Source organism: Semicossyphus pulcher, unplaced genomic scaffold (assembly GCF_022749685.1).
Source record: "Semicossyphus pulcher isolate SPU_LCO1_2020_fin unplaced genomic scaffold, fSemPul1.0.p SCAF_12, whole genome shotgun sequence".
Classification (NCBI taxonomy): Eukaryota; Metazoa; Chordata; class Actinopteri; order Labriformes; family Labridae; genus Semicossyphus; species Semicossyphus pulcher.
Genome location: NW_027211626.1, coordinates 2,545,968 through 2,569,285, shown reverse-complemented (window position 1 = coordinate 2,569,285; position 23,318 = coordinate 2,545,968). Strand labels below are relative to the sequence as shown.

The 23,318-nt window shown below is 44.5% G+C and overlaps 1 protein-coding gene across 3 annotated transcripts in view; it reads right to left on the bottom strand.

Annotated features, from left to right (window-relative positions):
• The window catches only part of tacc2 (transforming, acidic coiled-coil containing protein 2), a 72,034-nt gene that overhangs the window by 25,400 nt on the left and 23,316 nt on the right, over nt 1-23,318 (bottom strand). For 2 of the 3 annotated variants that reach the window (XM_069659192.1, XM_069659193.1), the window contains 2 exons: nt 12,596-13,558; nt 6,969-7,265 (listed from right to left, as the gene is read on the bottom strand). In XM_069659192.1, coding sequence (XP_069515293.1) covers nt 6,969-7,265; nt 12,596-13,558 — 1,260 coding nt within the window. Of the gene's footprint in view, nt 1-6,968; nt 7,266-12,595; nt 13,559-15,343; nt 21,692-23,318 lie in introns of those variants that run through there. The other variant, XM_069659191.1, reaches the window with a different exon arrangement.

Here is a 23,318-nt window from a genome sequence, read left to right as displayed (position 1 = left end):
GCCGGAGTATTGTTTATCTAAAGTAATGAACTCGAAGATTTTCATGTAAATAAGTCTGTTAAGTCACTATCCATCGCCGAATGAGGAAACTGATTGCTGTCTTTTTGTGGTACTGACATGGGCTGGGGGAATGATTCAAGAAAATGAAATAAATGAATCTTGAAATCTTGAATCTATCACAATGATTGAGCCTATTGCCCACTGATTGCATTTGCAGTATTACAGACCGGATGTCAGGTGCGACCTTCGCGGAAAAAATCCCAAGCAGCGCCCAGTTTGTGACGGGTTCTCCATCAGCCAGCAGCGGTTGGTCTGCCAGAGAGGGTAGGCGGAGCTAAGCGGCTGCTTTTCCGCTCTCTGCAAGTGATGCGAGTAAACAGTAATCTACTATGGCTGAACAAACAACGAGAAGATGGATGACTACAGATACAACTTCAACAAGAAGTGAAAATCCAAAGAAAAAGAAACAAACTCGACGCTCAGATGAAGCAAACAGTCTGAAAAGGAAAACGACGTCAGCCGGGAAAATCAAGAGTTACAACCGGAGCCAACCGTGGACGTCACACATGCAGCACTGTCTGGATATCTGGGAAGTGTGCTCCCGCAATTACCGTTTATCGCCACAGGTGCCGCCAAAGAGAACGAGACTGAGATCTTCAAGATTACAACTTTAACTACAACGCGTCCCCCCCAGACGGTAAAACATCATCGACATGAGTGAACACAGCATGAGCGGTGGAAACGTGAGTTTATTTACCCCTACTCGTAGTTCGTATCCTTAATGGTTGACGTGAAATGTCGTAGCGGCTAAACAAGCATGCTCGCAGGCTTGACTGTGCCGATTCAGATTTGAATGTGTCAGAGACGCAGGAAGCGTACCGAGCAACATCACTGTGGTCTATGATTTTAAAACACAAAGCGGTGATGACGGTCGATTCAAATTAGGGGAGGAGCAGAGACTGAATCTCATATTGTTTTGCATTGTTTTTATTATGATGAGTTAAGAACACTCCTGAAGGTTTTTGCTGCACTGACAACAACAGAATATTGTGGTTTTAGATCTTTTGATTTTTTTAGCTACTTTTGTTTGTAAAGGTTTGAAAGAGAAAACATTGTGATGGTGTTTTTTGTTTAGCATTATTTGTGATCTACTTTGGTTTTTCTGAATGATGGTGTCCTGTAAGCCTGTTTTGGGCTGGGCATATTATTTATGCATGACACAATAATAAAATAAAATCATCATCCAGATGTGTCGCTCTGTCCTGAAGAGACAGGGACATACGCTTTATGACATAGGAGCGTCTACATTTCTAAATGCACACAGTCTCTGTTGATCGCGGGTCAGCCGTCTGGGCTGGTGATCTAATTTACTGGCACTCTCATCAAACCTTGAATTGCATCAAAGTCAGTAAGAGCTGTAATGAAATTCAGTCCGGCCACGTCTCCAAGACATCTACGTGTGACAGAGAGCGTGCCCCGCGGGATGGAAACAGGAGCAGAAACAGGTTCTACAAATTTTCCATTGATTGTCAAGAAGAAGTGGGAAAGCGTAGCATCGGTAATATGAGAAGAATAAATCTATTGTACACTCATGGGAAAGTGAGGAAACGAGGGCTCACTACAATAGCGACTCCAGCCTGCAGCGCTTGTATTCACACACATTTGCAGGTTTCAGGTGTCGCTGCCTAAAAACCTGAGGACTAAAGAGACAGAGAGCAAAGCAGAACACAAAGCCGGGTGTTCAGGTCCCGCCTAACTCCACATTTAAAGGGGGTGTTTGCATGTAAACATAGGGTCCATTAACTGATGAACATCGATGGGAATCTAGTCTCAGATGAGCTTAGTGGTCGATGTTTCCCAGCCCGAGGGGACAAGTAAAAAAAAAAGCTGCCCACTCACAGACCCCCGCTAAAGCAAAAATATTGATTCCCACGTCCGCGCAGACCCTCGCACTGGTTCAAAAATGTATCTAGGGCAGCAGAGCGACTGTATGTGCACTTCCTATTCTATTGAATGACTGAAATAAACATCCTCTCTGTGTTAAAGAGTCGGGCCTCGCGCTCCGGTTTCAGCTGCAGACTGAAAATGAAGGAATAAAAAATTTAACAAAGTCAGGCGCTGGAAGATATGGCTGTGGCAGTTTACTTAAAGATTCATAACGGCGCTCAGGAAGCATCAGGGTCACTCACCATACACATATGTGACGGGGGTTTAAATGTAACCGTGGATGTGAGTGCAGGCTGTGGTGCTGCAGAGCAATTTCTGGTTTCAGACAGCGGGTTGTAGCTTCATGAAAAGGTTGGCAAAATCTCCTTTTCTAAAAAACATGGCAATAGAAACATTTGATCTCTACATTAATGAGTTAAAACGTCTTAAACATCCAAGCTGCTGTTGTTGGTCACAGATGTTTTAGCTTTAAATTCAACTGCAAACAGGAGATGTTGAAAACTTCTCACATAAACCATAATAATATAATAATAATAATAATCTTTACAAGTGATGAAGGAAATGTTGGTTGTAACTGTCAAGCCATTTCAAGTTAAAGCACGTACCTTTGATCACAGGTACAGTGTCAACAAGTTCAAATTAAACACAGGGAATAAACAATATGCGCCTCAGGATCAACCACAAAAAAGGTAGAGCAAATTATAGGTGCTTACTCACAAGATAGCACATATATGACCTACTGCAGCTGAAGAGAACCAAACTGAACAACCTGTGTTTTTCATTAGCATAGAAGCTAACAACAACATGCTAACATACATTCGCAAAGCTAACGTGAAAATGTCACACCATATCAGACTTTGTAATAAAACATAAAAATGCTGGGTGCCGGTTTAGCTCAGCGGTTAAATCGCACGTCCCATATCCAGAGGCTACAGACTATCCACTGTCCTCTCTCTGTCGATAAAGGCATTAAAAGGCCAGAAAAATAAAACATTAAAATGCCGCAGCCACATTTTGCTGCATTGCTCCCATAAACAATCACTTACTGGATCCATTTCCTGAGGCTGTGTCTACTAAACAGGCTTCATCTGTCTGCATTTACAGCAGATCTTGTCGCAACTTATTTGGAGATTGAGTGGCTTTCTTTGTCTTTGTATCATCAAAGCAAACGCCAAAAGCATTCTTAGTTAACGCGGCACTTCAATGGGAAACTTCTAAAAGAAAGATGGAGTCAATCGAAGGCTTTGATACTCGTCAAACAGCCTAAGAAAATATAAATAAAACACACAAACCTCAGGAAGGACCTCAAAAAAGGTGCAAATTATAGGTGCTGACTAAGTCGGTGATAACAAAACAGCAAATGATAGACCTGCTGCAGCTGCACGGCTAATTACAACCTGCTAACACACATTCCTGAAGCTAATGTGTTCTAATTCAGGCTTTGCAATAAAACATAAAAATGCTGGATGCAATAGTTAAATTCATCCTGCAAACAGGTCAAAGATGTGTTCTGGAGAATCCTGGGGTTTGATATATGTGACAGGTTGCTGCTCTGCTCCTCTGATCCTCCTGCTGAACACATCAGTCAGGGGGAACAGCCTGGAGCTTTGCTCCTCATACGCCAAGAAAAAAGCTGCATTGCTCCCATAAACAATCACTCATGGGATCAACTTCCTGAGGCTGTGTCGAAAAAATAGGCTTCATCTATCTGCATGTACAGAAAAACTTCCTGATACATATTTTATTCAGCGGCATTAATCTCTTTGTGGGAGGGTAGCTGTACGTACATCACTCAGGTGCAAGCATCAAAGAATAAAGTTAAGCCTGCACATTCTCTGCAAAATACTGTAGCCTGCAAAATACAGTGCATCGTATCTGTCCATCCCTGCAGGCTCACATAGTAAAAGCAAAGTGCTTTTAGAATAATTAATTATAAGGGAGAGCCTGATTGAATCAAGGGTTTAAGGGGACTCCAGAAAGGCACGTTCTTCACGTCAGAAAGTATTAGTATAAAATGTGTGTGAGTCGTGACTTTGAATACTTATTAATTAAATAAGGACGTCTGCCTTTGTTGTCGCACAGGATTTAATTATTATTCATGCAACTGTCAATGAATCATTGAGGAAAAACACATAAAATCTGTTTGTTTTGGATGATTAACATTTGACACGGTGACGGGGGCCAGATTTTTACTTTGCTCCGCTGAAGAATTCCTTGGATTGTACTTTCCGTCTTATTTGTACAGCACGGTATCCTTGTTTTAATGTGTCTGTGGTCTGTTTTCATGTGCATCTATTTCCTTATTTTAAAGCGCTTTAGGCTGCATTCATTGTATGAAAGGTGCAATACAAAGGTTGTTATTTCTATTAATCTAAATGTTCGTCTACTCCAAGGGGGGCTGCTTTGTCCCTGTAGGCGTTGATGCATCATCACTTTATTACTTCATCTTTAAAGTGTTCTTTGCATTGCATACAACATTACTCACACTACTAATAATGGAGCGACAACTACGAGCTAGTTCAGGCTGTCAACTCGAGCTATACACACGTCTCATTTCCACAATCACATGACAAACACTTCCTCCCAACATGGCGTCTATTTAAGCTGCAAAAGGTCCCATCTCTCCCTCATTGCCACCGCTGCCCTGCACCAGTACTGCACTCATACTTTCAGCCCCACCACCTCAGCATCCACCTGCAGGCTCCGGCTGGGGAGATTAAGATATAATCTCATCACTTCTCAGATTTCTGCATGTCAAACAAATCTGTCGGGAGTGATGGGGCCGGAGCATAGACGCCAAACTAGAACTATGTTCTGCAGCTGCGTTTAAACCGTGAGTTGCCTGACTTAAGTAAATTAAAGTATTCCTGCACATATGATAGTGAGGTTACGCCTCTGTGACTGCAGGCAAACCAGACAATGTTAGACATCCAATCAGAGCATTCAGTCCGAGTTACTGTCCTTACCAGCGCTATCTAACAGTCCACTCTGATATCATAAATAATAAAACACCATGCGAGCCTGTCTCTCTAAAATTCTGGAGATCTCCGGGCAAGGGAGGCGTTTAGAAAGAGAAACAGTATCAGGTCGTAAACAGGTATATACAATTCTGCACAGAACAGACCCTTTATTCATCTGGTTTTTACAACATATTTTGTGTGGATTGCATTTCTTCTAAAGGTGCATCTAAATAATGTTTTCTTGTGCTGTGAGATTCAGATGATGCAGTGATTTGTGGATTTATTGTTATAAATCAGGTAAAAATAGACAGACCAGCTGTAAAAAGGGGAGAGGTGGGAGTCTGGGGTTTCCGTTAGTAAACATGTAGGAGCATGCGTTGTTATTTCTGTTTAAGATGTTAAAACATCAGTGAAAGGAAGGCGACAGAATCAGTGACTGTGTTGTGATGTGGACAGTTTGAAGTGTGAGTAAAGAAGTGTAGATTAAAGTTTAAGTCAAACATCCGGCCGAGACGCTGACGCATACTGGAGCTGGTGTGTCTCATAAACCTGCAGCATTCAGACAGCAGAGAGCAGACACAGGCTGGCAGTAAACATGCACACTGCACTTTGAAGGGAAAACTCCCTCTGCTGGTTGTAAAAGACACTGCGCTGTGAAAGTGGCTGAGTCATTCCCTCTTAAAAAGTCTTTCTAGTAAACTGCAAAAGCCAAGAAGGACTCCGGAGGAACGTGAAGTGTGAAGAGTGAGGAGAGCTGAGCTGATGGCTGAATAATGACGAGCATTTACGTGTAATCAGCGTCAGTGTTATGAATAAAAATCATTGTGTTGGTGCCACAACTGGGTGCTGCACACTCTCAAATGGCACAAAATTAACCTTCAATTGGTTGTGAAGCTGCAGACGGCGCTAAGTGTGCGCTAAGTGCTCTTCTTTATCCTGTAATGTTTAAGGAGACCCACATAGGAACATTTCACTCTGATTATTTTCTATATCCACCATTAACAAGCCATAATTATACAGTATACATTTGAGTTTCCATGACCACTAAGTTCATACATTAGCAAATCCCGTTTCAGACGTCTTCATGTGGTAGACGTGCATAGCAGAGTTAATCTGTAACTTTATGAGGTTGCTGAATTAGCAGAAGAGGCTGTTTCTTTGGATTTATACTAGAAACTTTTAATCCTTCTGTATGTGAAGGGCATATATAAGTAATGTCAGGATTAAATTACCTTGTAGAAATAGTTAGAAGTCAAGGAAATGTGTTTATGTCTGGAGGTAGTGAGAAGATACCACTCTAAAGTCTGTATGGCAAATATGAAGCATGAGCCAGCAGCTGGTTAGCTTAGCTTAGCATTGTGACTAGAAACATAGTTGGCCTAGCCGTGACGAAAGGTGACAAATCCCACCTTACAGCAGCTCTAAAGCTCACTAATTAACATGTTGTTTAATTGTTGTTTAATCTGCACAAACAGGAAGTAAACCAGCCATAAAAACAGTCCAAATATGGCGACCTCTGGCTCTAAAAAACAATAGTGGCGAGGTGGGTTCACAACGAATAAGTGATGTCCACTTCTTTTAGACAGTCTATGATGAGTCCTGCACTTAGCGCCAAAGATAGGTAGACTTTGCTACACATTTAGCACAGCTAACTAGCTGCCTGCCCTGGCTACATCTTTTACAGTAAAGACGTGACAATGCTAACTCCTCCACTTACTCTCCAGAAGAAATAGATAGAGCATGTTTTCCAAAATGCTGAACTAGTCCTTTAAGTTAAAACGAGTGAACGGCATGGATTACTGAAGCTCTGAGAATCAACAAGGCAAAGTATGTTAGTGTGCCAGACGTTGATTTAATGCCCTAATTTGACTGATCTGAGGATAAAGACATGGCTACTTTTCATCAAGCAGGCTAAAGGGACTAGCGTCAATAATGGGCAAATCTACTGTACAGTCTTACAAAGCAGGGCAGATGCATGAAAGAAACATTTGCCCCACATTCACATCACGTGTTTTAACAGAACTAATGAGTGCTTTAGTGAGGCAGAGATCATGTTCATACCTTAAAGGAGGGTTGAAGGGTGCAGAGGCAGGGAAGTGGTCCTCACATGGGAAGGCAGAAGGTAGAGGAGGGGAGGCAGGGGCTGGAGGAGGAGGTGGAGGAAAGCAGGGAGATGCAGGTGGAGTTGGAAGAGTCTCAAGCGCGCGCCTCTCCGGGGGTGAGGGAGGAGGAGTGGGGAACTCGGTGGTGTCAGGGAGGCGAGGCGGGAGGGCGGGCAGGAAGCGGGACTCTGAGGTCGGAGGAGGGGGAGAGGCAGGGGCACGGTCACCTCTCTCTGCCTGCTCAGCGAGGGAGGGCCTGCAGGGGGAGGGAACACAAAGCATCAACACACAGACAGAAACAAGAACACCAAGTACAGCCCTCCGAGGACACTCTCCTCCGAACAAGTGAAGCGTGACTAAAACTTACCCCAAAGCAGAGACGGATGGAGTGCTCTGCTCTATGCCGTCACCTAGACCTAGCAGTGACTTAAAAAATAAAAAGCTCACTCCAACCATCCTAAGAAGGCTTTTTCTTTTAAATCAAGGAAACCTGAAAAAGAACCTCCTCTTATCAGCGCCCGTACATGACCATCCATGTTTCCCCTGCCTGCTCTACTTGCCCTCTGCGGTGAAGTCGCCTGCCTGTCTGAGGGTGTCTGGCTCTGTCATCAACGGCCACCTGGTGGAGTGGATTTGGCCCTGATCCAGACCCTTCTTATCAGGAGTGGTAGGCTCTCTAATCTGACAGGCAAAGCGATGGACGCCCATGCAGCTGTTCCCCACTTGGGGCATGCCTCCTGTTAAGCTCTAAAAATACCCCAGTAGCCTCTTTCTGCAGGAGAGAGCTTCACAATACCTCCATCAGCTAAAGCACATTTACAGAGCTCCAGCATCAAGGCAACTGTCTGCTGAGCTGAACTTTCCTAACATCTCAGCCAGCTTGTTTCAGGCTGAACGGAGCTCTGTTATTCTCCACCTCCCTCTTTTTCTCCAGTAAAGTCGGAGTTAATAACGTTTAATGAGGGTGTGTGCTTTTCTTAAGGGCGTAGCAAGTTAAAGTTTACATCCAACGCTCTTCTGGCTCCGTTCATTCCTTTAGAAAAGTAGAAATGATGCATGAAGCATCCATACAATCACATATATGAATTTTTATTTGGTTGCATTACAAATCCTCAGGCAGGCTGAAGCTATACATATGTCAGCATCTGTGGCCGACTTGGCACATGCAGCCTGGAAATAGAAGTCACAACACAGTCTGAGCGCACCGTCATGAGATTGCCTCCAAAGATGGACACAAACCGATACGGAGCAGAAAGAAGAAAATAAATCAAGCTGTTAGTAGAAAATAAGATTAACCTGAACACTGGGGCAGTGTGGAGAGTTTACTGCGTGAGTGGCTTTTATGTGTCAGCTGACCCACTTCGATGGGCAGCTGGAGTTTCCCAAATTCTTCCAACTATGATGTGAATGCAACAAGTTAAGAAAGCGCACATTTGGTAATTTTCAGCAACACTTTGTAACGTCAGTGTTTAACTGTTGGCATTAACACCTGGAGGCTGTCCAGAGCAGTTTTTTATTGTTGGAAATCCAACAGCGTGCAGAGCGTCACTCAAACGCACCTCATAAGCATTTCTTCAAGTAAGCAAATCCAGATTTTTACAGTCCCGGTCCAGAGCTACTTAGTGGTAATTTTCCATCAAAGTGAAGATAACAAACGTGATTTTTAAACCTCCACTTTCATGATGATTAAATAAACATAAGTGACTTCGCCTGTGCTGCGTTCAAGCATTACACACACATTTAGTGTAATCTACGGGAAACAGCTGGACCTGAAGATCGCACGTCCAGGCAGGCAGTCATAAACAAAACCAGCTGAAGGTGCTGAGAAGAAAGACCAGCTACCTCAGACCGTCCTGACACACACATACAGCACGTTACACAGAAACAACCCTCCAGTTCTCTTCTGCCATCACTGAGATTAAGTTATTATTCGAGGGCAGCGTCGTGTGGCTGAATGAACACAGACATGAGATTATTCACTTCACTTGCACCAGCAAAGTCATATGAACCAACGATCACCATGGCAGCCAGTCTATTTACAGTACAACGTGGGCTACAGTGCATCCTTTTCACTCTGAACACATGGATGAGAAATGTCCTACATGACAAACTCAAGACTCACAAGACTCACAGGCATCACTGTAGGCTTTCATGTGAAGAAGGAGCTTCACAAAAGACGTTTTTCATTCAAACTTTACGTGTAACATTAAAGAAAACCGAATTTTCTGGCACTTTTGGGCCGTATGTCTTACAGCAAGGAAAGGTGTGATGATTTCAATAAATGTTTTTCAACTACTGAGACGCCTTTTGCCAACCGTCAATCAGGCACCCTCCACATCATGTAGGAGGGGAGCACGACATGCTCTGACCTGTAACATATTTTACAAGTACAACATTCATTTCGCAACTTCTTTTTCCGCCTTCTGTCCCTTCGTCTCTCTGCTCGTCCCTCCCCTCCGCCCATCCCGTGAGGTCAGCAGAGGCAAAGTTTAATTAGCACCAGTTACCTACTGACCATCTGCTGCGTGCACCTGGAGCGACTTAAACACCAACTCCTGATTAAAAAAACAGAAAAAGTAGGGCAGCTACTTCTTGTCAACTCACCCAGATGCCAGCCGAGGGGGAATCCATCAGCTTCAGAGCTAACTTCTGTAAGAGATGGAAATGACTTCTCTTTAACGTCCCTTCCCTGCTCTTCCTCTGTGACTCTGACGGGCTCTGTCACACACGCTCGCGCCGCAGCACATGCTCGAGTGTTTCCCTGAACTCTGGCTTTTGTTCCACTCTGTCTGCTCTGTGCAGATGACTTCAGTGGGGCTGAGCGCCTGCCCAAATTCCTCCCACTACAGGCTTCAGTTCACAAAGCCGCACAGACGGAGCAGGACTGACAGCTAGGACGGCCTCTGGGGGGGCGGGGAGAAAAACACATGTACACACACACAGACGCATGCGGTCCGCTCTGCCTCGGCCACGCCAAGTATTCATATGTAACTTTATCTATTGATGAAACCTATAGTGGAAACAGCACTTTCACTCCTCCTCCCTCCTACTCTGAACAAGCTTTTATGTCTCTGACAGCAGTGATGCGACAAGTGTTGTGACTGACAGGCAGCAAGTGCTACTCTGGCATGTGGGATGGCTTCTGAGCATGCAGCAAACGGCAGGAGAGAGTGACAAATACGAGAGATAATCAGGGAAGCTGAGAAGCAGCGTGAAAAGAAACAAGCAGCAATGATTTCATTTATCAGAATAACCAGAAGACAATAATCACATAGTAAACACTGGATAAACACACTGGACTGCACGATGATACCCTATTGAATTGGCACAACCTCAATGCGGCTCTTTAATCATTTCCATTTCCTCCATTAGAGATGTTTCCTCTCAAGCTGTTGATGCAGCCATACAGAGCTAACGTCATTTGTCAATATATGTTTGATTATTAGAAGATCATTTAGCCCATTCAGTTTTGTATCTGTTGTTCGGCACATGAATACATCCGCTGGAGCCAATCCCAGCTGTCGTTGGACGAGAGGTACACCTTTGCACAGGTCGCCAGTCAATCGCAGGAGACAGACAACCTTTCACGCTCACATTCAAGCCTAGAACCAATGAACCTAACGAGCATGTCTTTGGACTGTGGGAGGAAGCCGGAATACCTGGAGGGAACCCACAGATGCACTGGGGAACCTTCTAAATGGAACAGCGCTAACCACAGTTAGTGACGCGTTTTCCATCAGCCAGCAGTGGTTGGTCTGCCAGAGAGGGTAGGCGGAGCTAAGCGGCTGCTTTTCCGCTCTCTGCAAGTGTTGTGAGTAAACAGTAATCTACTATGGCTGAACGAACAAAGAAAAGATGGATGACTACAGATACAACTTCAACTAGAAGTGAAAATCCAAAGAAGAAGAAACAAACTCGACGCTCAGATGAAGGAAACAGTCTGAAAAGGAAAGCGACCGTCAGCCAGGAAAATCAAGAGTTACAACCGGAGCCAACCGTGGACGTCACACATGCAGCACTGTCTGGATATCTGGGAAGTGTGCTCCTGCAATTACTGTTTATCGCCACAGGTGGTGCCAAAGAGAACGAAACTGAGATCCATGAGATTTTGTTTATTAAAACAACAAACTTCTTCTCTTTCAAGATCAAAAATGTGCATCGTTAACACTTTTTAACCGCTGGTTTTACAGGTGTACAAAAGCAATGTAAATGTCCGGGCCCTTCTAAAGAAGAGATTGAATGAGCCTGCTCTATAGACGCTAAGAGAACGATGACATGCATAGAAAGTTAGTCTAGCTAGAGCTGTTAAAATGCTTGAATAAGCACTAAAGGCCCACACAGGGGTCGAACTAAACCGCACACTGCTGTACTATGTGTATTAACGTTTTGCAGGAGTTATAACAACATAAAGAGTTTACTGCTATCAAAGCATCTATGTCCATATGTGAGACTCCTCCTCATTCGTCCATTCAGACACCGTTAAACCGCTGCAGACAGCAACAACCGACCAGACGCCCTGGAGGTGTCTGAAAGCCAAACAAAGCCACCAAGCGGACTCTCCTTAACGCATGGAAATCCATTTTAAGTGTGTGACAGGCCGAGCTACTGAGCTGTAAAGCACATGTCCCACTGTGAGACCCCCCTTTACAAATAAGTTGGCTGCAATAAACTGGACTGGAAATGTTATGAGAGGTTTTTAGAAAAGTATCGGGTCTGAACGATCACTGTGATGTCTGGTTTCCTGCTTGAAAACCAGTCAACCACATAATAACCAGTCTCCCCTTAAACCTGTTGTTCTTAAGGGTGGAAAGCTATAATCCTGAGATTTCAGACAATAGAGGATTACAGCAACATGTTTTGTTTAATCTACACTGAAGGAGAACAGTCATTTGGCAGCCTTTTAGGGAAATATTACTTCACCGTTGAAGCACAGGCTTTTGATGGAGACACAAACTCATAACCTCGGCCATACAACACAGACAACAACAGACGATCTGTCACGTACGTTAGGCAGCTGAAGTCGTGGGAGATGATGGTGTCCTTGTTTGCTGTTGTCATGATTTCAACAAAGAGTGTAGACATGGAAAACTACATTTAAACTATAGATTCTTAAATGATTGATTATATCTGATATTTATTTTATGTTGGGAAAAAGAAGCTCACACATATAGTATCAGAGGAAATGTCCACCCCGATTCTTCTTGCTATTAAGCACAATCAGAGGTCAAATACCTCCCTCTGGACCGGAGATCGTATTTCCCTTTCACCTTTTGGTACCTGGGAAAAACTCCTAAAGGTCTCAGTAAAAGCGATACACACCTTGTTCAGATCTTTAGGCCCTCATAAAAAAGACAATTACAGAACCCTGGCTCCAGAGGGATCCCTCCACCATTAAACTCCTTATCAACATCATGAACTCTATTCCCTGTATGGAGAAAAAGAAGTCTGCTCTTTGGCTTCAAAAGGAGAAGAAAAAAATGGGATTGTTATATTCATAAAGCTTTTGTTCTTCTCTGACTCTGACTGTCCTGTAATAAACCAGCCCTCATTTGTTCTATGTTCATATAACACACAAAAAAGACTCACCCGCTGTCCTGGAGCTCCTCAGCAGGATCCTGGGCTCTTTCGATCACTGCAGGTTCCTCAGCTCGCACTTCCAATGGCTCCTCAGGTAGGAACCCTACAGGTTCTTCCCCTTGCTCTGTTGGCAGCAGCTCCTTCTCTGGTTCTAGAGGCTCTGTTCTCGCCTTTGTTGGTTCTGGTTCTTCATTTTTTGTTGGTTCTGCAAACTCTACAGTGCCGTCTGTCGGTTTGAGAAGCTCAACTGGCTCCTGCGCTGTTTCTGAAGAAGTTAGCGGCTCACTCTTTGGTTCGTGAAGCTCTTCTGGATGCTCCTCTTCTTTTTTGATTTGCTCCGAGAGCTCTACTTTCTTTGTTTCTTCAGCTACTTTTGTGCTCTGTGTTGGTTCTGAAACCTCCTTTGGAGGCTCTTCTTTCTCGGTTGGTTCTAAGAGCTCTACTTTTGTGCTCTGTGTTGGTTCTGAAACCTCCTTTGGAGGCTCTTCTTTCTCGGTTGGTTCTAAGAGCTCTACTTTTGTGCTCTGTGTTGGTTCTGAAACCTCCTTTAGAGGCTGTTCTTTCTCGGTTGGTTCTGAGAGCTCTAAGTTTGTGCTCTGGTATGGTTCCTGAAACTCTTCTACCTTGGATGGTTCTGAGAGCTCTACTTTCTCTGTTTCTTCTACTTTTGTGCTCTTTGTCAGTTCCCTTGGAGGATCTTGTTTCTTCTCTGTTGGTTCTGGGAGCTCTACCTCCTTTGTTTCTTCTGATAGCTCTACTTTTGTGCTCTGTCTTGGCTCTAGGAGCTCTGTTGTCGTCTTTAAAGGTCCAGGAAGGTCCACTGGCTTCTTCAAAAGACTCGGAGGTGGGAGCTCTGCGGTCTTCTCTGCTTCTTGCTCCGGTGGTGGGCTCTCCTCCTGCCTCAGAGGAGCAGCTAACTCCTCAGTCGGAGTATGAAACTCTAGTTGAGGAGAATCCAAGGATGGGAGGGGTCTGAAAAAACAATGCAAGAGAAGAGGGGGTTGGGGGATTTGTTGTTTAGTTTACAACACATGCACAAGGAATGACTGACAAGTGACAAATGTGTGTGTTTGTGTTGGTAGGAGGACTGAATCCAAGAGTGTGTGTGTGTGTTTGTGCTGCTCATTGTGTTTAACAGGGGGAGAAAGGATCATTCTTGCCCTGGAGAGCAGGGACGATGTCACAGCTGATGTCACCCTTTGAATATAAAGGGCTGCATTACTTCCATTAGACTTCAACAGGCGCAGTCATCTGACCCGAGCTCGAGTCAATACAAAGTGCAGCTCTGTGTTTACCTCCTCATTCATATTCATTCTCACAGCTCTCTGTATTATCACGCCAAACAAATCCTGAATATGGTTTCACTGGACTGCTTGGTGGAGAAAAACTGCAGAAATCTTTGAATGCTAAACAACTAATAAAAATGCTGAACATCACATATTGGAAATATTAATATAAATGCAAATATAAGTCCACCCAAGTCTTAAATCTGTGTTGTAGTTCTGACTGTTGTTAGCGGTGACCAAAACCCATCACAGCTACACATGTGCCTTTGTCTCTCTACGTGGTATGTGACAGCATGCTAACATATGTTGTGTAACACACTGACAGCACGACGACCTCCAGCGGTGTTTTATACACATGGAAGCACAAAGCATTTATCACCCACAAAGATGTTTTTATCAAGTGTCGTGTGCTCCTTTAAAGGGAAAGTTTGGATTATTTGAAGCTGGGTTGTATGAATTCCTGAGTCAGTGTATTTCCCAGAAGCAGTTTGGATCATACACGTCAGCTGCATGCGTGGGAAAAGGGCTGTCTAACAGATAAGATGAAGCAGTGAAAATAGATACTTTTAAAACACTGATAAACACTTTTACTGATATTGGCTAAAATACAGTTTGCTTCAGACTCTGTCCATATAGCTTAACGTCTGTGTCGGTTCTCGGCTCTGATGACGATACAGCTTCTGGGCTTGGCGGACGACTTTTGGGGACTTTGGGTGAAAGAAATTCAAGGCCAAGACTTCCTTTTCAGTGTACTGGTCATTGTTTATAGTCTGACTAGTAATTGAGAAGAGAAAATTAAGGAATAATATCTAAGAGCAGATTGTTAGCTTCCCTAGTATGCAGATTGTTGTGTGCCTGATGTGTCAGTTTTCAGATAAGCTAGCAAACTTGTAACCTAAAAAGATGTTTAATAACCTAATCTTTGCCTGAACTCCACCATTAAACCTACAGGAGAGCTCACACTTAACAAACAGAGATGATTTGTTATATTTTTCTGTGATCATTGATTTAAAAAGTTTCAAAGGCAACCTGTTAACGTAAAGTTAGCTAGCTAACAGTTAGCGCTGAGACAGCTGACGGTCACAGAGCTCGCCAACACATGCACTGTTACGTCCTGCAAAGCCATCCCGCCCATCCAGGTGAAATACTGTGTTTTTAGTCCCATCCAATGATAGACATTAATAGAAAGCTATAACTTCATATCGTGATATTATAGCTGATCACAGATGATGTGTTCTGCCTCTTTTATCTGCTGCGTACATCCACAGCCAGAGAAACACTAATGGACGATACTCAGACTACAAATGGAAACCAGGCGACTAACAACAAAAATCATATCACTTGTTTACAGGTTCTACATTTATATGCCTCACTATTGATAAGTACCTCATATAACCCCATTTAAAAAATCTGAACCATCCCTTTAAGGCCTTTCTCACAATGTCAAACACACACACGCTCTTGTGTTTACCTTTGTTTCTCCACTGTGTTTTCTTGTTTACTCTGAGAATGAGATGCAGCTTCTTTAAGAGCTTCTATCCAGTTTGTATCTTGTTCTTGGGCCGGTGATGGAGCAGCAGGAATCTCTGTTTTTACAGACACTTGTTCAACAGAAGAGATGCAGGCAGGAGCTTGTTCAAGTGATCTTCCTTCACTTTGGAGAGCAGCAACAACGGGGTTTACCATAATATCATCGTGGGGCCTTTGCTGATTCTCTGACTGAGTAGAGGCTGCAAGAGGAGCTGAGGCTAAACCTTCTGCACACTTTGATGGGGCTGTTTTATCTTTGTCATTTTCTGTTGCCTTAGAAAGACCAACACTCCCTTCAGAGTGACAAACAACACTGCTTTGTGACTCCCCACTTTCACTGAGATCTGAGCCTGTAATTGATCCTTTGTCTTCAGCTCTTCTTGGTACATTTACGACCCCTTGTTTCCCCTTTGCTTCACCGTCTATCCCCTTTATCTCATTTTGTCCTGTCCCCTGGCTCCCAGCTTTCTCTCCTTCCAAAGCTGCTTTATCTTCCTTTCTAATCTCCCCTACATCAGGGCCTTTTATGGCCGTTTCTGCTACTGTGCTGCTTTGTGTGGCTGAGCTTACATTGGAGCTTTGTAGCTCAAGAGGTTCGCACACTGTGTCCTGAATTTTACACTCCTCAGTTTCACTACTGTGGCTTTTCACGGCGCTAAAATCCTTTTCCACACTTCCAACAGAATCTGGCAAAGTAATTTTTGTGTGAACTTCTTCAGCCTGGTTTGCACTTGGAACAACTTCTGCATGAATGTCATGACTACCTGTGCTGACCTTTGTTAAAACAGGAATCTGGAGAGGTGAAGTCTCATGTCCCTGTGATGCAGACTCAACAGACACCGCAGTGTTCTCAGGTTGTCCACGGTGATCTTGACAGGCAGCTGATAGATTGCTTTTTTGCTGACCTTTACCCCTCATATCACTCACAACTTTAGTGTCTGGCATTAAAACTGAATCTACCCCCAACCCGGGGCTTTTATTCTCCTCTATTCCCTGCCTTGTTTCGCCTACATGAGAGGAAGCTGTTATTTCCTTGGCGCCTCCAGCAGAGACATTTTTCTCAGCAGCCCTTCCACTCGCATTTAAATCACTGGCAAGGTGAGACGGCACATAAAACCCATCCACCACTGCTGCAGCTTGGCCTTCCTCTCTCTCGCCTTTCTCTGGACCCATCACTCGTTCATTGCGTCTGCTGTCATCACCTGTCAACTCATCTTTGCTTCCTGACTGACACAAACTCCCAACAGAGCCGTCGCCTTCCTCGGCTACCTCTTTCACCCCTTGAACCAGTGCTTCGGCCTGTCTGACCTGCCTGTTAGTCTTTTCCAATCCCTCCAAACAGACACCTGACAACTCCTCTGTTGGATGTTTTGATCCCGGACGTTGCTGTTGTTGCTCCTGTTGCTTAGCAAAACAGTTTGGATCTGGTACGCACTGCGATTGGCCAAGAGCTGCACCCAAATCTTTTGCTGCGTCCCTGTCAGAGCTGCGATCCAGTGTTGCTGTCGGAGTTTGGCTCAAACTCTGGTCATAAACAGTCTGAGCTTCACTACCAGGCTCTACCTCAGCACTTAATGTGTCCCCAGATGACCCTGCAGGTCTGCCCAAAGATAAGGAAGATGTCTGGCTTTTAGGTGCAATGTCACTCTTCCTTTCTCCTTCCTCCTTTATAGCCCTTATTGGTGATTCAGCTTTTTGTACTTTATGAGTATGCGGTGGCTGCAGGCCTCCAATTTCCTCCACAGCCTCTTTATCTGGCTCATTACTCTGTGTCGTTGTGCCTTCCTTTCCTGTCTGCATCTTGCCGCCGTCTTCTGTTTCCTTCTGATCATCCTTTGTTTCCTCTTCATGTTGTTTCTTCTCCTTTTCAAACAGCCTAGAGGTCTCGTCTCCGACGTTTAGTTTCTCTTTGTTCTGTTTAATTTCATCATTAGGCTCGTTTGTAGACATGGTAGAGCTGAGTGGGCAGCTTACAATAATTAGATCACTCTTAATGGATGATTCACAAATAACAGGTTTAATGCCAGTAGAGTCTGGCTCAGAATGAGATAGAGGAACTACATTATCAGATCCATCCTTTGCAAGTACGCCCACTGCACCAGGAGGCTGAATTGGAGGAGTCATGTTGTCCTCTTGTGAGATAGAAATATTCACATTAGTCGTTGCAGAATTTTCAGGTTCATCGACAGACGCCATAGCTTCATTTTTACCCGTTTTTGGCCAGATCACATCATCTTTAACGTCACCGTGATCCCGTCCTAAAGACGCTTGTGTCAGCTTCATAATCTTGTCGCTTTTCACCTCTCCAGAGACTTTGGTGCCGTCACCGTCAGCGCCGCAGCTCTCTGTCGGCTCAGGAAGAGAGATATCACAGTCCCTAATGAACTCCAAGTGACTCAACATTGGGCCAGGAGGCCGCAGCACAAAAGTGGGATTACTGGCACATTGCTCGATAACAGGAATAGACTTGTCAGAGGCGGCCGCTGCTGAACTCACTGATTCATCCTTTGTGAGATCAGCAGAGTGAGATGTCGATTCACGAGCACTCGTAGGATCTGTAGCAACAAGTCCACGAGGAGGTGTTTGATCTATTTTGGTGGAAGGCTGATAACTGGGGTCACCGGGCTTTGTGTGAAGAGAGGCTTCGCCGGTCGGGGTCACCGTTTGAGTTTTTGAACTGGGGTCAAGATCAGTAGAGAGCTGCCCAACAGGTAACTCAGTGGAGACATCTCCTAAAGGCTTGCAGGTAACACCATCAGCAGGAGGCACACAGGATAAGGACAGAGGATGTTGGGTACCGTCTTTTGCTTCAACAACTTTAGCAGCATCACTTATCAAAGGCGACTCCTGAGGCTTGACTTGAGACTCAGTATGAGACCTATCTATCTCTTTCTCCTTTGGCAAACACAGATTAACAACACCCTTCTCCTTTTCTGCCTCTAATTGCTTCGTTACCTTTGTTGACACCTGCTCAGTAGCACTTCCTGATGTTTGTGAAAGGTCAAAACATTCCTCATTACCAGTCTGATTCGTCTTGGAGGGACATGAAAGCTGTTTTGAGCGGGCCTCCGTCACTGGCTGTAAATCCACAGTGTTTGTGGCCAAGTTTTTGTTGCCTGACTGATCAATCTTCACATGCTCCTTGGTTTTAGTGTCCTTATCTCCTTTCTCCGTACTGCTCTGTATTGCTGTTTCATCCTTGGTAAGTGCTGCATTTGTGGGGATTTCTGGTTTCTTCAAGCTGAGGAAGTCTGGGAAGATGAAGCTGGCTTCAACGACAGGATGGTGCAAACTCTCGTGCACGGTCAGCGGAGGCAAAGAGGCAAACTCCATGTTTTTGAGATCCACAGATGAAGCGCTCTCTTTCTTCACTGTGTCCTCAAAATGAACTCTAACGTTGCGTCCCCTGCTGTCACTTACATGCACACCGACTCCAGACATAACAGCACTGCCACTATCGCTCTGTGTCTTGGTTTGAACTTCAGCTGCACTTTCAGCAGCTTCTGTTGCGCTACTTCGAGGTCGGACCTGTTGAATGTTGCTCTCTTGTTGCTCGACTGGGATTTGTTGTGAAGTAGTCAAAGGCTGAGGTGAGATTAAAGTTGGGAAGACTTGGCTGTTGTTTCTCTCTTTCTCTGTAATGGATGACTCCTCAAAAGTGTGTCCCAAAGACAGTGCGATCGAATTCTGTTCAAAATCAGCCCTTACCCCTGCGTTTGCACTGCTGGAGCTCTGTTCAGGCTGAGTGGGGAGAGGTGAAATTGCTGCGCCACGCTGCTCCTGGCAGCGGTGAGAGAAAGGGTCCAGTTCAGTGCAGATGCTCTCAGAGATGGTAGCAATCGGCTCCCTCCAGCTCTGTGATTTCAGCTGTGACTCGGCAACATCGGTGGGCGGACACGTCTCCGTCTCAGCTGATGACACCCCATAAGCAGAGCCTCCTGGCTGGCTGAATGAACTGAGCTTTCTATCCAGCACTCCTTCCTCCCCTTCTCCTCCTCCCTCCAATCCCGCAGCACTGTGAGCCTGACTATCACGAGCAGTGAGTAGCCCAAGGGGAGAAGTATTGATATATGCTTCTAACCGGAGCGGCTCCTTTTCTCTGTCTCCCTCTTCAGCCGGTGAAATCTCTGCACTGAAAACGGTCCTCTCCCTCGGTCCCTTAATTTCAGCCTCAGCTGAGTTTTGTGGCATTTTGCTGCTGCAGCTCTCCTCAGATGCAGCCTGTCCCTCTTTGGCTGCAAGTGAGCATTTTCCCTGTGAACAGATTAACGAGAGCTGAGGAAGGCTGTCCAGGAGTCCTTCTTTCTCTCCGTCTGCAGAGCCGAGGCACTTTGCCTTTCCTCTAAAATCCTCCTCTCCTTTTGCTTCCTTACTCTCTGCGTTTGCTACAGTAGCTACTCTCTCCTGTGAATCACGCCTCACGCTTTCTCCCTCTCCCTCGCTTTCTATCACTTCTGGCATCGTGGGTGTTGTCAGTGGCAACGCAGCAACCACCACTAAAGCCTCTTCAAGGGCACTCTGCACGCCGCTCTCTCCCACACAAGTTCTGCTGTTGGAGAGTGGGCTCTGATTCTCCTGTGTGAGTATCACTGCCTCTGAGGTAACTGCAGCCTCCTGTGTTTGTGCATCTGATCTCTTATCTGCAGCAGAAAGATTGATAACTGTTGGGACATGTGTCATGGATGTATTTTGGTTGTTGATGACATCTCCGGTTGCATGTAAGCTATCGTTTGAGCATTGATTCATACCACATGGGGCATCTGTGTGCGTGTGGTTATCTGACTGATGAGGCCTCTGAGAAAGAGCCTGGTCGGATGTAGGTGAACAGGCCGAGTCGGTAAGATGATCCTGCCTGCTCTGAGAGGATGAAAGTGGGGGGCTGGAGCTGAGTTTTCCCCTGGGACTCAGCTGTTGCTCACAGTCGAATCCATTATCAGGCTGTTCCCCGCAAATCACAGTCTGGATGTCTGCTTGTGCCTCTAATTCTACATTATCCTGTGAGTCTTTATCAGGTTGTACTTTGTTTTCTTTCTGTTCAGTCTCTGCGTTCTTCTCCTTTTTCTTTTTCCTTTGCTTCTTTTTTTCTTTCTTCTTTGCCTTTTTGTCTGATTTTGACTCCTGATCCCCCTCGGTGTGATCGTTTGCTCTTGTCTGACTCTCTGACTGCACCTCTGCTGAAGCATCTTTATCTTGAACATCTTTTTCTGATATTTCCAACACCACATGATCTTTCTTTCCAGTCTGAACTGCACAATTGTCAACAATAGCCTCATCTTTTTTCTTTCTGTCTACAATCTCTGTGTTTGCCTCTGTGCCTTTCTCCTTAGTCACTGTATTACAATCTAAAGTGCCGTTATCCACAAAGGCAGCATTTGAATCAACACGTTTCTCTCTTACACTATCTCTCTGCTCTACATCTTTTTGGGTCTCTTTAAATAAATGTGTTGCTGTTTCTAATTGTGTATGCGTAGGCGTTTCCTTCTGCTCCTCTTTCCCTTTTTCTTCCACACTCTGTGTTGCTTTTAAGTCCCTCTGCGTCCCTTCTGCTCCGGCACTACTCTCAGTTCCCAGAATATAATTCCTGAAACTAAACACAACTGTATCGTCCTGCCTGTTTGCTGCCTCACTGTTTCCGTGTGTACTCTTGTTGCCATGGCCCCCTTTGCTGTGTCCCGGCTGCTCTATGATTGGAGGCAGCGACGATGACTCATTGGACTTGTTAACCATCGCTTCTCCAGTTTTCTTCCCTTCATCATGAACGGTCTCAGACGTGCTGCTTTGGGCCTCTGTGGGATTAAAAATTCCCAGTGAGGCCATTTGCTCTTCACATTCCTGGAAGGCCTCTTGGAGTTCCCGATCTAGGAGCGCGGACTGGGGAGGGGTCAGAGGTCCGACATCCGGGTAGGGTGTGGCAACAGGCCAAGGTGAAGTTTGTGCATCTGTGAGAAGTGGGTCGCTGTCATGAGGCCTGAGACGAGGGTAGGGTGACAAAGTTAAGAGTCTGGACTAGCAGGGAGACAGCTGGTCATTCCACGATGCAACAGAGCGCCCATGCTCAGTCACTGCACACACCACACACACAACTGCACTCAGGATGCCTGCTCTCATATATATGAGAAATATTGCCAGCTGTTTCTAAGCACACGGCTGTTATTAATCATGCAGGTCTGTTCATACGCTCCAAAACACAAGGTTTAATCAGGTGTTCGGGCAACACACTTAGGAGCACGTGTGCATTTTTCCTATGCATTGCAATTTTCAACATTTATGTAAACCATCAAGCAACAAATCTTATTATTATTTACATGTTTATTTTCATATTTTGAATTATACCAAAGATTAACAACAGACAAGTAGTTTAATTCAAATAATTCAGTAGCTTAAAGATGTATTGAAACAATGCCATTTTTCACGCTCACTTTTAAAGTATGAACCTAGAGCTAGCAGCATGAATGCAGCAATACTAGTTATAGCAATTGTAGCACTGTTTATTAACTGTCGAACAGGAACTATAATGAAAAGTATTTATTCCGGTCCGGCTGCTCGCACTGTTAGCTATACTGTCTATTCCATTACCCTCACCACTGTAATAAACACTGAGGTCCTATTTTAATGTAAAGGATGGTTAATGAACTGCAACTGTGAATACTACACAAACATGCTATATAAATAACTACAACCTAATTGTTTCCCCTTAAAGGGAGGGTATCATGCTAATTTCAAGCTTCCTATTTCCCCCTGTGGAGTAGCTTAGCATAATTTACAGTTAAAAGAAATTCCAAAGTTTTTTCACCCTGGCGCTCTGTGCAGGCCCTCATACAGCCTCTGCCTGAAACGACTCAAGTCAGCTCTGTCCCTTTAAGAAACCCCGCCCCTACAAGCCCGCTTTCTTCTGATTGGCCAGCTCTCCGAAGCCTGCTGAGCGTGTAGAAAAAACTGTGTGAAACCTGGCGTTCACTGCAGCCTGCAGACTGAGAAGCCTGGATTACTCCAACATACTTTCACCTACAGATGCGAAACAGCACAATACTCCCCTTTAAGAAAAAAGACAATGTGATAAATCATGTCACCTGATAAAACAAACGCTGACATTTCCCTACAAAAAGCTCTCTTGGCAACATCTTAATGTAAGCATGCCTGGAATGAATGTCTTTAACAATTAGGCTAGCTTGGTGCCATTTGGTTGTAACTGCTGAGTCACTGCTGAGTCATTAGCTGCCAGTACAGGAAAATGCTTTAGAGCCATCTTAATCTTAAAGCCCTGTTAAGTGTATAGATCCACCATCATTATTTAGTGATAAGACAGCCTGCGCTGCTGCTAATGTCTTCTGCTGCTGTCTTTTAATCTGCCTCACACACGGTCAATACTTTCTCACATGATTGCACCATAAAGGCTCTGTCATTTCCTTCTTTACACAGACTCTGCCCTGTCGACATGTTAGTCTCTCACCTCACAGACCTGCCCTTCAACGCTGGTATCTGATATCTGATTCACCTGGCACTCCTTACTAAAGGGCGGAGCAGCAACAGAGACTAAACAGTTTGCAGCTGGAAAGTTTTGCTGTGGCAGGAACCAGATTTTTGCATTATTAGCTTTTTAAACAGGAGCTTATTTTTCTCTTCCTTTTGACAGTTTGAAAATGTTAACCTCTCCAGTAAATGTTGCACAGTACTTACTGGTATTTAGATTACACTACGGTACATATATATGTGGGTAGTTACTGAGGAACGAGGGAGGAACAACCTGATAATTAATCAATTAAAGTTCCTCAATAACTCTATGGAGCACAGACTGGGACATACAGATAATTGTTATTTTTTTTAAAATAATTATTTATGATTAATACTAGTATCAAACTGCTAAGAGTAGTTACAAAGTAGTGCCACATTATTTCATGATTATCTGACAATAATAA